The sequence below is a fragment of the Urocitellus parryii genome, chromosome 16 (genome assembly GCF_045843805.1).
Source record: "Urocitellus parryii isolate mUroPar1 chromosome 16, mUroPar1.hap1, whole genome shotgun sequence".
Lineage (NCBI taxonomy): Eukaryota > Metazoa > Chordata > Mammalia > Rodentia > Sciuridae > Urocitellus > Urocitellus parryii.
Genome location: NC_135546.1, coordinates 12,349,909 through 12,365,723, shown reverse-complemented (window position 1 = coordinate 12,365,723; position 15,815 = coordinate 12,349,909). Strand labels below are relative to the sequence as shown.

Sequence of the window (15,815 nt, the reverse complement as noted above, 5' to 3'; positions counted from 1 at the left end):
TCCATTGTTTAGGCTGGGATCAGGAGATGATAATAATGCTACTAATGCTATTCTTTGAGAGCATACATTTGTCAGTGAGATCCTAAAGTAATGTATAGGTATAAATGGGGAAATCAATGGACATTCTGAGGTCATTTGATTCACGTGGCCAGTTCACCGATCACACAGGTTGTCATTTCTCCAAGTTCTCAGTTTGAATACATTTGGTACATATATGTTGGTAATGTCTGGGTTTGACTAGCATTAAAATTCATCTTTAGACCCATGTAGTTTGTTGGACCCCTCTCTGGCTTCTAAGAGATGATTGCAATGAGTTAAGTTTCTCAGAGGCAGAACAATGAGCTACGAATTATCAAGCCTAGCCAGTCGGTCTGTCTTTATTATGTCTTTGCTGCAAAAAAGGAACCAAGGCAGTCTTAGGCTGGTAGGGATCAGCCATTTGTGTTGTTTCAATGCATACACAATTTTGGGACCATGTATGTTACTTTGAATATATTTAATAACAATAAACCAGAACAAACATTTCTCTTCCTAGGTTTGTAAACGTCTCCCTTCTTTCCCTGTAAGCATTCCACATTGCCAGAATGTGAAAACATGCATTTTAAAATGATTTCTCACCACTGAATAAAGTAAAACATGTAGTGGAGTGACCAGCACCCATTCTCTGCAATGACAGGCTAGTTGCTTAGGAGAGACAAATGTGCACACACTCGTAAACATATTCTTCAGAACATATACCAGGCACGTGACCAATGGTGGCTACCGGCACACAGCTTATTGATACCATCTTTTCAAATGCATATTCTTCCTATATAGGTAGACTTATAGATTGTCATGCACAGTTCTCATGGAAACATGTCTAACTTGCGGTGTAGACAAGAACACATATACAAATAAAAATTAGATTGTTTTCTTACCTTTTGGAAAGCAGTCAAAAGCTATACTGTTGGTGGAATAGTGTACCAAGTGACAGACTTTTGTACACTCTTTCTTACTGGTGGGATACAGTCTACAGGAAAAGTAAATATATAGGTATATATAAAATAAATATGCACATAGATTTTCTTTCCATTATTATTATTTTTCTTTCTGCAGAAAAGGCTGCGATAGAGACCATAGATATCATGTCCCCTCTTTGAGGGGGTTTGGTAGCCTTTGGTAGACCAGTCTGCCACAATTCAGGTACCTCTGAACATGGGAGTATTGGTGCCTCTGGGGTTTACTTTCTTGTGTTGGAACAGCTGAGGGAACCACCTTCCAAATAACTCATCTATCTGCTCTGAGCATCATTTGCTTCCTCTGGCCATGCCTCTTGTCTCAGCCTAGCCGGTCACACTGACCATCTGCAATGCTAGTCCAGAGAGATGAAACAAGTAGCGTAATGTCGAGAATGTTAAGATTCCAAACACATGAAGAAGCCAAAACAAAGAAAGCACTGTGACAAATGAACACAGCACGGGAGTGTGTTCCAGAAGTTTCGAGGCATCATGGCTTGCGTACAGTTGGGTTCCCACATCCATTTTCCAGCAGCAGAAGAGGTTTCGCGTTGTGTGTGTGTGTGTGTGTGTGTGTGTGTGTGTGTGCGCGCGCGCGCGTGCGTGCGCACGAGCACGCTCAAATGCCTCCTCCTGGCCACACTTCTACTCTTTTGTGTGATTGCTTTCTTCAAGGGAAACTCAAGATTTTCAGTTACGTGTTCTCCTTATGATAAATAGAGAAATGGTAGTGAAAGAAAAGCAGTATCAGAATATAGACTCATCTTTAAATTATTTTATATTTGAAATCAAATATAAAAATATTTGATTCTTGAAACAGTCTCGCCTCTACAATATGTTCATCTGCTTAATACCATCTTTTATCTAGTATCTGTTCAGCCTCTGTTTCAAGGTCATTTATCAGACCTATATCTCTACTTCCAGGATGGGGTTGTGTCCCAAGCTGTCCACCTGCCTTCCATGTCCAGCTTTTTGAAGGCAATCTACAGTTGAGGTGTTTCCTGTGCTTTGAGGGGACACTGGCTTAGAAAAAAGTGGATGGTTTCTTACTTAGGTCAAAAGTAGCTTGAGACCTCTCATTATTACGTACTGTGATAGCCATGCTATCTCTTAGTGACATTATCCATCCAACTTGGAAAGGATCCTTGGGGCCATCAGTGAATGACAGACCAAGCACAACCATGTCCTTCTATTTATTTGGCATCATTATGTTCACCATGAACTAACATACGGTAGGTAAATCAGTAGTAGAGAGTACAGGGAAAGATGCCAAAATCAGGAGACAAATGACTTAAGATCCTCAGACTGAAGGGACCATCTTAGATAAATCTAAAAATATCCAAATCAGTTTAGGCTCTACTGAACCCCTCATGACATGAGCTTGCTATTTGTCATTTGAATGGAGAGACTTGTAGCCGGTGGCCCTGGTTTGAATATGTACTATTATGTACTATTAGTGCAAAGATAACAACATTAAATTATATTTTTTGTTTCATACCCCAAACTGTTTTTTATTAGAGCATTATATAAGTATACATAGTAGTTCAGTTCATTTTAACAAAGTTATACGTGCAGGGAATTTGATTTCAATCTGAATTCTTTGAAGCAAGGGGATTTTTGACTGAAGAAGCAACTTGAGGGAAAACTAACTCCTTGACGAATAATAGACCATCCTAGGGCAGTTTAGGTGACTGCCCACGTGAAGCCGACAAGCAGGTTCAGGGCTGTGTAGACATGTAGTAGCTGTGTGGACTGGATGGGTGGCGGGAAGTGTGCATGCAGCAGGTGGCAACTGCAGCGATGGAGCAGGGCTGTTCAGAATGCAGACACTCAAGGTTGAATACACTGCGACTGAGTGCTTAGAGCAACAGTGAGCAAGAGGGTATTTCTGTTCTGTTATTTACTTTATAGCTCATACTGTAAACTCAACTTTCTTCTCAGATACCTTCTCTCAGAAAAGAGAATACAGAATTTTTCCACTGAAGATTTTTTCAAGTGCATGGTCTCTATTTTTGCTTTTAAAAACCAGCAAATAATTTCTTTGTCTTCATTACTAAAGTTTTTAATATCTTTATTTTTATTTATTTTATTGTGATGCTGAGGGTCGAACCCAGGGATTCACACGTTCAAGGCAAGCACTCTACCACTGAGCTACACTCCCAGAACGAGCTATATTTTTTTATTGAACAATATTATGATAACGCTTCCTAGCATCAAAGCAGTATCACCTATTTATATTAATTGAATAATTAACTCCTACTCTTTACACACTTTAAATAAGAGACTTTCCAGTGAATTGCCATCTAGGATAACTACTTGTGTTCCATACTGGTTGCTCCTTTTGGAATCATTTTAAATAACTGTTTCTTATCCATCTTGGGTGCATTTCAAATTTTTATTAATTTTTTGATTCCTTTAGATTGGATCTGTCCCAGGTCAGCATTGTAGCTGAAGTTAAGGGAGTTTTCTCCATTAAAGACTCAGACTGAGTGTCCTAGAATGAAATCCTTGCAATCTAGAGCTGTGTCCTCCAATACAGCAGCCACAGCCATGGGTGTCTATTTAAACTTGAATAATTGAAAACAAAGTAAAATATGAAAAGTGTTAGGTGAGTAGTATAATTTCAAGGGCTCTAGCACCTGTGTTAATGCTGACTGAATTGGATACAAAGGTTCTAGTACATTAATACCACTATAGCACGTGCCACTGGACAGCTTTAGTGAAACTAAGATCTTTGAGTTTCTCTTGGACTTTAGAGGGTTGGGTCATCAGAAACCCCAATGTTTGGAGGTACATGAATCTCCTCCTATGGTTCAGAAACATCTAGTCCAAGTTATTATGGTGTTTAAGGGTCATAATATGAAAAGTACTGAAAGAATCTTAAGATATTTTTCAGACTGGTGGTGAGTCAAAGGCTATACTTGATTTGCTCAGTGTAGACACCCAGAACAGCATTTAAAAAAAAAAAAAAAAAAGAAGAAAAAAGAAAACTTGATATCAAGGAAAGACAACCAAATGGAATAATTGTTGTGATTGAAATAGATAATGGAATATTTGGATTTCTGAGTAAGATGAGGCCTCTACCTTGGCAGCCTTATTGGAGTTCAGTTTACTCCTGTCTGTAGACAATACAACAAGTAATAATTCGTTTCAAAGCACATTTATCTTAAGCATCTTCCACCAAACATTATTATCATAACCACATAACCAGTCAACTGCAGTGTACTTTTAAGCAAAACATTTTGCCTCTTCAGGAATGGAATAAATTGGCATTTAGTTGATACACCATTTGCTAGATGCATAATATTTTTTATCATCTACTTACATCTTATATTCCACTTTATATGTAAAGATATTTAATTTTAGAAAAGCACAGTGACTCTCACAGCCTTGTGACTATGGAGAGGAGGAACCTGGCTTTGAACTCAGGTATGTCCACACCCAAAAGCCTCTTCCTACAACACAGGGAGTGCCACAGTGCTGGACCATCAATTTTTTTTCTTCTGAGTTGCTCTTAAGAGATACAACAGAACCTACACACTTGTTCTGTTGGACCCCTATCAGGGAAATTATTTTCCCCTCTCTTGCCTTGTTACAGATTCTACTCTACTGAGAAGTCAAAGTGAAGACCAAATGTTGGTTCTAACCTTGCTACTCTCTACTTACTTTCAAAGTGTTGTACCACTTTTGTTTCACTATTTAGAAGTGGAGACTGGCCAAGACTTGGGTCTTTGTATGTTACCCAGTTGGCCTCTTGAATTTTCTGCTGGGCAGTAAGCATTTTGCCACAGTTAGGTGGAATATCATAAACACTGGAATCTTTCATCCTATATGGAAGGGGCCAAAATATTCTAGGAAATCAAGTCTTAGAACTGAAAGTTTTAATGTAAAATTCACTCTGACACACAGTATCTCAAATCTCATATTTCTTCCTTTATTCCAGCCCTAAGGTTTTGTTTTTAAGAGAACAAATCTGTTGTGCAAGGGTGTGGGACATTTTCCCCACATAGTGATGCCATTTTTACATGGTGGTGGTCTGGGCCTATGTACTTCAATGAGAGTTAGACAATTTTATTGAACATTTTATGCTTTTTTTTTTTAAAGTCTCTAGGAGACTTGCTTAGTAAAGAATAACTAACTTTCTTCATATGCATGTACCAGTGGAGAGGAGTCAGGTTTCCTAAGATCTTAATCTAATTTTATTTCTTCTGCTACAATTCATTAGGTATAGACATTTGCCTAACAGGAAGTCGTTTCCACCAGCAGGAAGGATGCAAGGTGGCATAATCTGAGAGGTGTATTTATGTCACTTGTAACTAAGGACACCAAGCAAGGGAAAGAGGAGGCTTTGTACTTTTGAAGCAGAACTTCTAAAGGCTTTTTGTCAATGGGGAGTAGTAAGGAAATGGTGGCAGGAATGAGTCAAACTCAGAAGAGCAAGAGTTAGCATTCACCAGAGCAGCACACACCACATTTTCTAGGGCCTCCTGATGCAGGATGGGAAGATGAAAGAAAGGAGTTACTTACTGTTTGGGTCTACGTTTTCACAGAGTTCTGTCTTTGCCTCACCGTTGGGTCTGTCACTGGGTTTGTGTGACAGCCGCGATGACATGGTGGCTGCTGTGACTACCGCCTTGAAGCTTCGCTTCCGTTTCTGGACATTGAGTTCAGGGTGGAAAATGATGATGTACACTTTCGGCATGTATAGCATTCCCAGCGCCACGGACGCACTTAGGTTCATGGAGATTGTAAGCGTGGTAGTTTGTATGTAGAGCTAGGAGACACAACACACAAGGCACTATTACAAATAAAATGACCGCAGAGGGGGTCTGCATACTTGAAGTGATATCAAGGGTAACTAGGCCTAGGAGGGAAAACATAGCAACCCTCTAGGGCCTTACAAAGAAGGAAGACAGAATGACTGCACATTTATTGGAAGGATAATGTATATTAACTGATTGGACATCATTGGGTAAGTACAGAAGTGAGCTTGCCTTGAAGAAGTCTTCTGTGTGGAAGTTCGGGGAAGACCTTTAATCAGAGTTAAAGTAATTTTTCTTCAGAATGGCAGGTATTTTATAAAGACATGAAGATCATAGAAATTTCTAATCTGGAGTAAGGAGTGGCTATTGTTAATTTCACCTGTGCAGAAATTCTGGGACCTCATTTGAAAAATGTTTGTTAATAAATGCCCTTTTTTGGGGGTATCATTTTAATAATACTGCACCTTCAGCATCCCTACAAAGTACTGAGTAAAGTTTTCCTGGAAAGTAAGACCTTCTTGCCTAAGTCTGTGTCACAAAAGACTAAGTCCCAAGACATACTGATCCTGTCTTGTCCAGTCTACATTGTCCAAATGCGAATAGAATGAAGAAAACTCATTCTACCATTATGTTATCTGTAGTTTGGATGGTGCCCTGTGCTTGTCCTTGTCTCCTTTTGCTTCCTCAAGAAATCGGTGGATCTACCACTCATGTGGTGCCTGATGTGTGAAGTCATTGTCTTAGCTATACATTTGAAGATGGTTAGTTAGCTGAAGGATGTGGAAACTTGGAGTCAACACAGGAAAGGCCACCGACAACTTACGTTGGTCCAGTGTGTCCTACCATGCTAGGACCCCTCATGTGATGATCAGGTGTGTGCTTTGCATGTTTCTAAATGCTAGGCTAAATTCAAGCATCACCTCTTAAAGTTGGTGGAAAGAAGAGTTCCATGACAATGGATTTGCCTGTGGTGTCCCACAGCTAGGCTGACTGCCATATTGACATAAATTCCTATTCTTATTGGAGTCTACGTGGTCCCAGTTGGTATGTACTGGACTATTTTTTCAGACAAAATTTTCACCATTCTTCACCTCTCTGTCCCCTCTACTGGCAACTCTACCTTTCCAAGGCTCTATCCCCGGGGGCTGTCTTTCAGACTTTGAATGCGTTGTGCTCATTCAGCCAGGAAATCTTTTTAGAAATTCATCTTTTCCTGTGTGTGGAATGTTTCTCCATCCTAAGCTGCCCTCTCCCACAGCTTCAAATCAAGGCCGACTTGATTACTTACACACTCTCAAAGGACTATTGTCTTTCCATCCTTGGTCTCAGTTTGTAATTACATATACTCTCTACCATGATTATTTGACTAACCATCTCTGTAACTAGGCCTTAGGGTCCAGGAAGATAGAGTCCTTATATCTGTGTTGCAGGCAAATATCAGATTCTTGATAAATAGGATAGATGGTTTCATTTGTTTGACACCTTTCTCCTTCCTATACCTTGGTGATCAAACAGCCTTCCTTTAAATAACAGGAATTTCCATCAGCACTACTAACTGCCTGGACATCTCTGATGTTAATTCTTCAAATTCAGGCCCCTGTAAAAAAAAAAATCAAGAGAGACTTTGCCTTCTCATCTGGAAGGAATGAAGTTTTTTTCACAAACGAGAATTTGAATTTGTATGTCTCTGAACAGTGAAAAGAATCTGCCAGCTGCTGTGACTCTATAATACACAATGAATATAAAACAGAAAGACAAAGCAATGTTGAATTAATGATCCTTTGGGTTTTTAATTAGACCATTTTTTTTTTTTGTAGCTCATCTTTTCCTACTGGAATATCTTTAGATTTTGAATGTCATTCCATACTGCTAGCCTGCTAGCATGCACTGTTCAAAAAGGCTCCTCATGGGCACAGAGCTCTATGGTGCTGGCTTTCTTCATGGTCACAGGTTGTCATTGCACTCATGAGGGTGTTGCAGTCCAAGAGAGCAAGGGATTATAAGCAGATCTGTGGTAACTTAGGTTTTGTTTACATTTCTCTGCTTATGAGCAAATTCTACAGTTGGAATTGTTCACTCATTTCTCTTAAGAAAGACAACTGAAGTCTTTTAAATGACATTATTGGGACTTTGAGATAAACACACATATGTATACATACGTCTCTGGTAACACTTGAGAAATATATAGAAACAAAGATAAATGTCACGGGCCACACATTCTTATCCCTGTTCCCAGCCCACAGGTTCTCCTTATGCAGCAGGGAAGAGGAGAATAAGGAATCTATAGAGATAGTCCTGCTGAATTCAGTTAACTTTTACTAGTCCTGTATCATTTATCCTCAGCTTTCATGTTTGTAAAATGAGAATACTACTGTCTCACAGTGTTCACATATTTTTTTTATGTGGTTCTTAGGTTTGAACCCAGTGTGTCACACATGCTAGGCAAGTACTCTACCACTAAGCTACAATCCTGACCTGCCTATATCCTTTTTTAAACAAAGTCTCTAGGCCCGGATTTACCCTTTCTCTGGGTATCACCTTGGCTTATCTGTCCTGCTCAATACGTTAGCTAAAGCTTTTCCCATCTTCTAGGTCAGGCCTGCCTCTTTTCCCAAGTTGTAGCTCAAAAAACACTCACCTTGCTCTGCTTAGAGCATGGTCAGTGGTGGCATATGCTTTCAGAGTGCAAAGTCCTTTCGATGGGATTTACATGTTAGAAAGTAATTTGAGCATCACAGAAAGTTCATGCTACAACTTTGTGATTTCTTCAAGAAACCGTACGCAAACAGTAGGCTGCATCTCTCTTTGTCAGTACACAAGACCCACACTTGCCCATGTTCCAAACATCTGCTGGCTACCCGCTTCCAGAGTCACTGAGAACCAGCAGTTCTTTTGGAATCAACTTCCTTGTGCAAATGATAGGCCATTTTTTAAGGTATTGAGTGCAATAGTAAGTATTTATTATCATGTCCCTAGCACAATTTTCCCTATCAATACTCAAGTCTTTTGTGACATAAATTTGCATGGATGGCATGGTGAGTGTTATAGGATATGGGTGTCAAGTTACAGCACAACTGACTACATGATAAACACCATGTCAGTATTAAATTCTGGTTAATGAAAAAGTTATACACCTGAAAGAAGTATTAGGTCTGATAAACATCTTTAGCATTTACTATTTTTTCGAGAAAAGCCATCATTCACAGTTCATTGTAGTGGTAGTTTTCCTATTGCTTGTGCTGCAAGTCTATTTCCTCATTACCAGAGTGAAGATAATAATGCCAAATACAGGACAGTGCCCAGCATATTAGCAACCACTCAATAAAGGATGTTAGTATCATTTATTGGCTGTAACAAAAAATACGTTATATCAACACTGTTCTTTTTTCATAGTCTTAATACATCTTGAGATGAGTGTCTTTCTTACACAATCCACTGAATAACGGCATGTGTTAGGGAGGAAAATCTCATTAAGCTTGTTTTATTTTGTTGTTGGAAAGTATTCTCAAACCCCTATTTCATCTGTCATTGACTATTTCATGAGAAATAACCAATTTTGTATGTTCCCAGGTGACAGTTGAGAATTGGGACAAGAAAGCTTTAATGGAGTCTTTAGGTTGGATGGGAGAAGTTTCATAATTCTCACCACACCCCAGAGTCTGTGTAATAAAAATGAAAAATGTGCCTGATGTGACAGTAGAGAGGAAGGATGTGTTATTATCTGCATTTGAAATATTGATGTGACTAAACCAAAATGAATGTTCCTGTACCAAAGACCAGTACTTGCTAACTTTTCCACCTGTAACCCCTGCTTTTTAATTGCAGTGGCCATGGCTGGGAAGGGACAGAATGTTTGCAGTCAGGATTCCCAGAGGTCACCATACTGAGGGATTTTTTTGTGGGTAAGAAATAATAGAATGATCCAGTATGTTAATGAAGGAAACACTGCTTCCCCCCATTCCCTGGGGGTCAAGGAATTTGTATCTTCTATTAGGATAGTTTAAAGAAAGGTTTTTTTGTTTGTTTTGTTTTGTTTTTTGATTATTAGAATTGATTTTTGAGTCTTGGCCTTAGACTACTGGTGAGTGATTTGGGGCAAGTTACTTCAGGACTGGTTAATGAGTGAGTCAAAATTCAAACCAGATTGTTTACCAGAGTGCCGGATATAAAATCTACCTCTTTCTACCTTTACCAAGAAGACTTTCCTAGTGATTTGAAGATAAAAGGAGATCATGTGTGCAAAGTAGTCAGCATAGTATATGGCATATGGTGGTGGTTAGGAATTCCAAGTGTTGTTATTAGACAGCTTTATAGTCTGCAGAAATGCTTCATGCTGTTCTATTTAGACCTCCAATCTTTAAATAGATGTTAGACAGATAGATAATGTAGTTACAGAAATGCACACCACACACCAAATAGAGAAAACTAGATGATTACTGAACAAGACCTAGTTTTACGTGTTTTGTATTTGTCATTGAATGGCTGCAGGCAGACACGGTACTAAGTCTATATGCAATTGCATTATTTATTTGACGTAAGGCAAGTGCTCCAGGTGAATACAAATCAGTTTCTGGAGCATGAGATAAGTGATTTTGTTTATGCTCGAAATCAGCTACATCTCAGAAGTTTGCTCTGCTGACCGGAAACCTGATGCTGTGTCTTTTCCAACATAGTGTAACCAGAGGGATGCCGTCATTGCAATTGAGCACATCCTTGGGAAGGCTTAGTGTTGCCCTCCCCATGGTACTTGGACAAGCTGCAGGCTGCCTTGATGGTCAAGTCTTGCAGAAAAGCCACTTCTAATTCCAAGCACAGCCCCCCACACATACTGATTGAGAGAATTTCTGACCTCTTATCCTTGATGTCAAAAATATTTTCCCCTTCCAGTTGTCAAGGAGGAGCTCTGACAATATTGGCTAGATAAAAGAACACTGTTGGCTCGGTTGCATGATCTAAAAGGTTATTTCCCACTCCTGCTGGTTTGAGAGCTGAAAAATTGTTAGGGGTTTTGCTTGCAGTGATTTTTCCATACAATGGCAAAGCACTTTACCCATAGTCAGCCTGGAGAGAGAGACTTGTGCCAAATTCCATCAGCTCCCTTTAAATCTCCAGCCATGTTCATCCAGACTGAACCTGAAAGTCTTTTTGCAGGATATTATATGTGATTCCGTATTGAGATGTGAAAATTCTGGTTTGTAACCTCACTGGGGACCATCTTGGGTAAGAAAGAAAGATATTCTGTGGTTTTTTTTTTTTTTTTTCATTTCAACCAGTGGGTTTAAGAAAATGAAATCTGAGCTTAAATTATTCAGCTTCTAAGGACACAATAAATTATTCCATTTTTATGACTGAAAAGCTGTCAAACCTTGCCAACCTTGATCCCTGTTATTGTTAAGGTAAACATAAGCATATGACAATAGCTGAATGATGGGTTAAAACAACAGCCCTTAGTATTTATTAGGCATATAAATGTGCTTTAAATTAAACTTGTTCAGTGTTTATTGCAACTAGCCCTAGGACCCCAGGAGTGTTACTTACTAGAAAACAATGTTAGGTTCTCATAAAAGCAAAGTGTGCAAAGCAAAGCCAATGACAAGAGCTTTTGGATGGACTTGGGCAGTGTAGATCATGAGGATCACACCCCTGCCCTTGACTGATTATCGGTTCTGGGTGTGATTTTTGTGTGCCTTCCTCTGTTCTTCTTGTGCTGTTGCTCCCATTTGACCACTGAGTGCTGAGTGTGCATCTTTACTTCCCTGCATGTCTAAAACTGCCTGGGTGGTGATGTGAGGGGCAGGGCCCCCAGCTGCTGCCTGTGCTGTGTGGCAGCCAGTAGTTAACATGCTACGTGGTGTCCCTGGCTGATGGGTAAAATAGTGGGGTAGATGAAATCTAGCTCTGCTGAATTGCCTACCTAAGGGTGAGTCTGTGTGCTCCAAATCCATCAGTAAGGTCCTCAGCTATGTGTAGGGGCTGATGCCCCAAAGGTGCAAATGCCCCGGTCATTCAGTTTATGCCTCTATATAGAACGGTGAGGACTCTCAGATGGGGCACAGAATGGACATCCATCCTAATGAGAGGGATATCATGAGAAGGTGTGAGCTCGAGCCACACAATAGTGGCTGCATGATCTGGGTTTGATCTTGCTGAATGTCCTGAGGAGGAAGTTTATCACTTTTAATGTATGGATCACCTCCTATCCAACCCATAGACTGGTAAGGAGGTGCCTCTCTGCTAATATTTATCTTCTCGGGAACTCTTAGCTGCATCTCCTGTTTGCTTCAGTTGGAACTTTTAAGGGTTGTTTTTTCATATGTGGGCTTCCATCATATTTTGTACTTCATGTTCAGTCTTTTTTGCAGTTTTTTAGACTGTTCCGTTCTCTCCCTGCTGCCCCCATCCTGGTCTTAAATATATATTCATCCAGTTAATAACCCTGTAGCACAAATAACAGTGGCTTTCACGTTCAGGTTTTAGTTGTTGTTCTCCTCCTCCTACATCCTGATGGTTGGATATTATATGAGAATTCCAGCTAGCTTCGCTACATCCATTGTTGTCTCCCTTTAAGTAGTTTTTCAGAGAGCAATCTTTATAGAAACTTCAAATCAGATCAGGTTGTGGGATGTCTCCCCAGACTCTACACTGCCGGCTTCCTAACTAGTGTCTCTGAAATACGGTGCATATGGCGTTCTTGGGTGCCCTGCATTCATTCCTAACAAAGGTATTTAATGAATGCAGTTCTCTATGCCCAGAATTTTATTTTTTGCATGAATTCTTCATTAACTTTTAACTCACCTTTCAAGTTCAACCTCCATGCCCTACTATCCTTCTACAAAATTGATTTTTTTTCTGTGATATTCTCTCTGATAGCCTATAAGATAATAATTTTCAGTTGGTCATGGAATCATTGGTCTCAACTCCCCTCTTTCTTGAACATCAATGTTTTAGGGGTACATTTTGGTTCCTAAAGTGCACACACTCAGAATATATTAATTCAAAATTCTGTTTTCAAAGAGCGTATGTGACCCATTAAGGAATATAGTCATCCCTGGCAAAGCTTAGATGAAAGTGGAAGTTTTGTGACTCCAATGCTCATTCTGCAACACTGATATTCACTTTCAACTAAAAAGCCTATTTAATAAAAGAGTAGATTATAGACTTGTTTAATTTTTCATTCTCTGAGGCTTTAATTGCCAGTGCTTAGAAAAACAAACAGCTCAGTAGTTCTAAGGGAACAGACAGCACATTTATGTGCTTATATTTTTACGTTCATTTTCCCCACTAAGAAATGTTAGGAAACATTTTCTGCCTGAAGTTGAAACTTGGTCAGATTTCCTTGCCAAATCCAGATTCTTGTCATGGCAATTCAGGATTTCTGTCTATCCGAATGTCTGCACTCTTACATCCAGGCCCACATCACAAAATGATAAAAAGATGAGCAGACAGGAAAAGAAAAGAATAAAAAATAAATAATGAGAAAAAGAATGAAGGAAAGTGAATTTTACAATGTACTAAATATTAGTCTATTAAAATGGATTTCTATTAAATGTAAAAAAATGTAAATAATGCACAGATGGAATGTACAAACCATCTGCAGATGAGTAGGTAATGGTGTCTGATTCTGCTTGCTTGCACATGGTTATGATACGTAACAGAGGAAGGACAGACAGGGAGGGTGGGTGAAAGCCATGTCAAGGATCTTTATTATTTTCTTGGTTGTGGTGGGACAAGACTTTTCTCCCATCCATTCACTTTATCGTGTGTGTGTGTGTAGTGGAATAAAAACAGAGGACTTTGAGCAGTTGTAAAGCAGATTGTATGCATAGTAATGCATAAAGACTTGTGCTGACAGGAGCCCCAGTATTTCTGGTATCTTTTTTAAAAAAAAATTTGTTTTAATTAGTTACACATGACAGTACAATGACCTTGACATATCATACATTTGAATCAGATGGGAAATAATATCTCATTTTTCATTTTACAGGTTGCAGAATCATTGGTCATGCCTTCACATACATACACACAGTAATAACCCTCCCCTCCCTTGCCATCACTTCTCTCTATCTAATCTAGAGTAATGCTATTCCTTTTTTTTTCTCACATCTTCTTACCCTCATTGTTATACAAAATACATGTCTCTTTCCACCTTCCATGCATTTCCCTTTCTCCCTCAATGTACAGGTAATCTTCCCATGTTCCTCCTCTCTTCCCCATTTTGAGTCTCACCTCCCTTATGTCAGAGAAAACTTTTGGCATTTATTTTTTGGGATTGGCTAACTTAGCATAACCTGCTCTAATTTCCCTGGAAATGTTATGATCATATTATTCTTTTATTGCTGAGTAATACTCCATTGTGTATATATGCCACATTTTTTTTATGTATTCATCCATTGAAGGGCATCTAGGTTGGTTCCACAATCTAGTTACTGTGAATTGTGCTGCTGTAAAAATGGATGTGGCTGTGTCCCTGTAGTATGCTGTTTTTTGGTCTTTGGGGTATAGTCCAAGAAAAGGAATAGCTGGATCAAATGGTGGTTCCATTCCCAGCTTTCCAAGGTTCTGGTATCTTTACACATACATATAATGAAATACCCATGCCAGAGCATGGGGAGAAAGATCTGACACCCTGGAAAAGGCAAACCGAAGGGTTAGAGATAAGGAAAAAATGGGATTTATTCCCCGGGGATAACAAGGGAGGCACTCTTGGGATGACCTTAAATTGGAAAGAACAAACAAAGAAAAAAACATGAGTCGAAGATTTGAAGGAATTAGTTGAGCAAGGGAGGTGACTCAGCTTGGACTGGAAATGCATCAGTTAGCATGTTTCACAAAGTTTGGCGGGCTACTTGTATAGGGTGTTGTTGTTCCTTCTATTAAGCAGTAGCAAAGACCTCTTATCTATTAGATAGGCTGGGGGATGGTTTTCCTTTGCCACCTGAGTTTGTAATCCCCCAGGCTAACAGAGACATGTGGTGTGAACATGAAATCACTGCTGTTCTAGTGTTGAGTTTTTGGTACTTAATTGTTGTGGGAATTAGGAAACATTTATTTCTAAAGTCTTGTATACTCATACATTGACTTGTCTAGACTAGGAACCTCAGAATGTCTCCTTCCTTTCTCAAGCCAATATTTGTTTCCTTTTTGATAAGTATCCCACAAAATCTCCTGTGTTGATTCCAAATATTCAGGGATGAAATGACTAGATTTTGAAAGTCATAAACTGATCAAGCAGATTAATTCACTTAGTGAGTTAATCATTTAAATGGACTAGACTGGTTGCTAACTTGAAGCAGGTGGGTTATGGGGGGTTCCCTGGTGCCTGTATTGCTCTCACTGTATGCTTCTTGGCTACAAAGAGGTGAGCAACTTTATACTCTGCCCTTCCCTGCCCCTCTGCCATGATGTTTTCCCTCACTGGGGGCTCAGAGCAGTGGAGTTTAGCCAACCATGGACTGAATGTGTAAAACTATGAACCCAAAATAAATTTTTCCTCCTTTAAGTTGTTTTTGTTAGGTTTTCATCTAAAAACCTAACATACTATATATATAATGCCCCAAATTTAGGAAAGGTATGTCATCTTTTGAAATGGCATATCAATGATGTTTAAATTTGATAAGCAATTATATACTAATTATCTGAATAGCATTATAAATAACTATTGATTCTAAAATTATTTAGTACTGTAAAGATACACCAGCAGCACTGTGTTGTGGGTATTGAGCTGCATCATCCAGAGAGGGATTCTACCTTTCTTCAGGACTGAGAGGTTTGATCCTGCAGATGCTGTGAAGGTATCAGCTGGTAGTCCTCTGCTGAGCCTCTTTGAGAATTGTGTTGGGTGCAGACTCATCTTGTCTAAGATGATATTCCCTTTCCATGGCACACTGCCAGCAATCACTGGAAAATGCTGGAACAAATATATAAGGATCCAGTTTTTTGCTCCAGGTGGGGACAGCACCAGAACTCCCCAGAGGGTAGCAGCTGGTCCCTATCATAGCCCAACTTTTCCATCCAACCAGTGGCCACTCATAACTGGTGATACTGAGCAAATTTCTTG

At 39.4% G+C, this 15,815-nt stretch overlaps 1 protein-coding gene across 1 annotated transcript in view; it reads right to left on the bottom strand.

The window, feature by feature from the left end:
- Window positions 1–938: 938 nt before the first annotated feature.
- Window positions 939–15,815, bottom strand: part of Grm7 (glutamate metabotropic receptor 7) — a 777,046-nt gene continuing 762,169 nt past the window's right edge. Inside the window, exons 9-10 of the mRNA XM_026383020.2 lie at window positions 5,523–5,769; window positions 939–1,009 (exon numbers count right to left, since the gene is read on the bottom strand). Coding sequence (XP_026238805.1) covers window positions 939–1,009; window positions 5,523–5,769 — 318 coding nt within the window. The remainder of the gene's footprint in view (window positions 1,010–5,522; window positions 5,770–15,815) is intronic.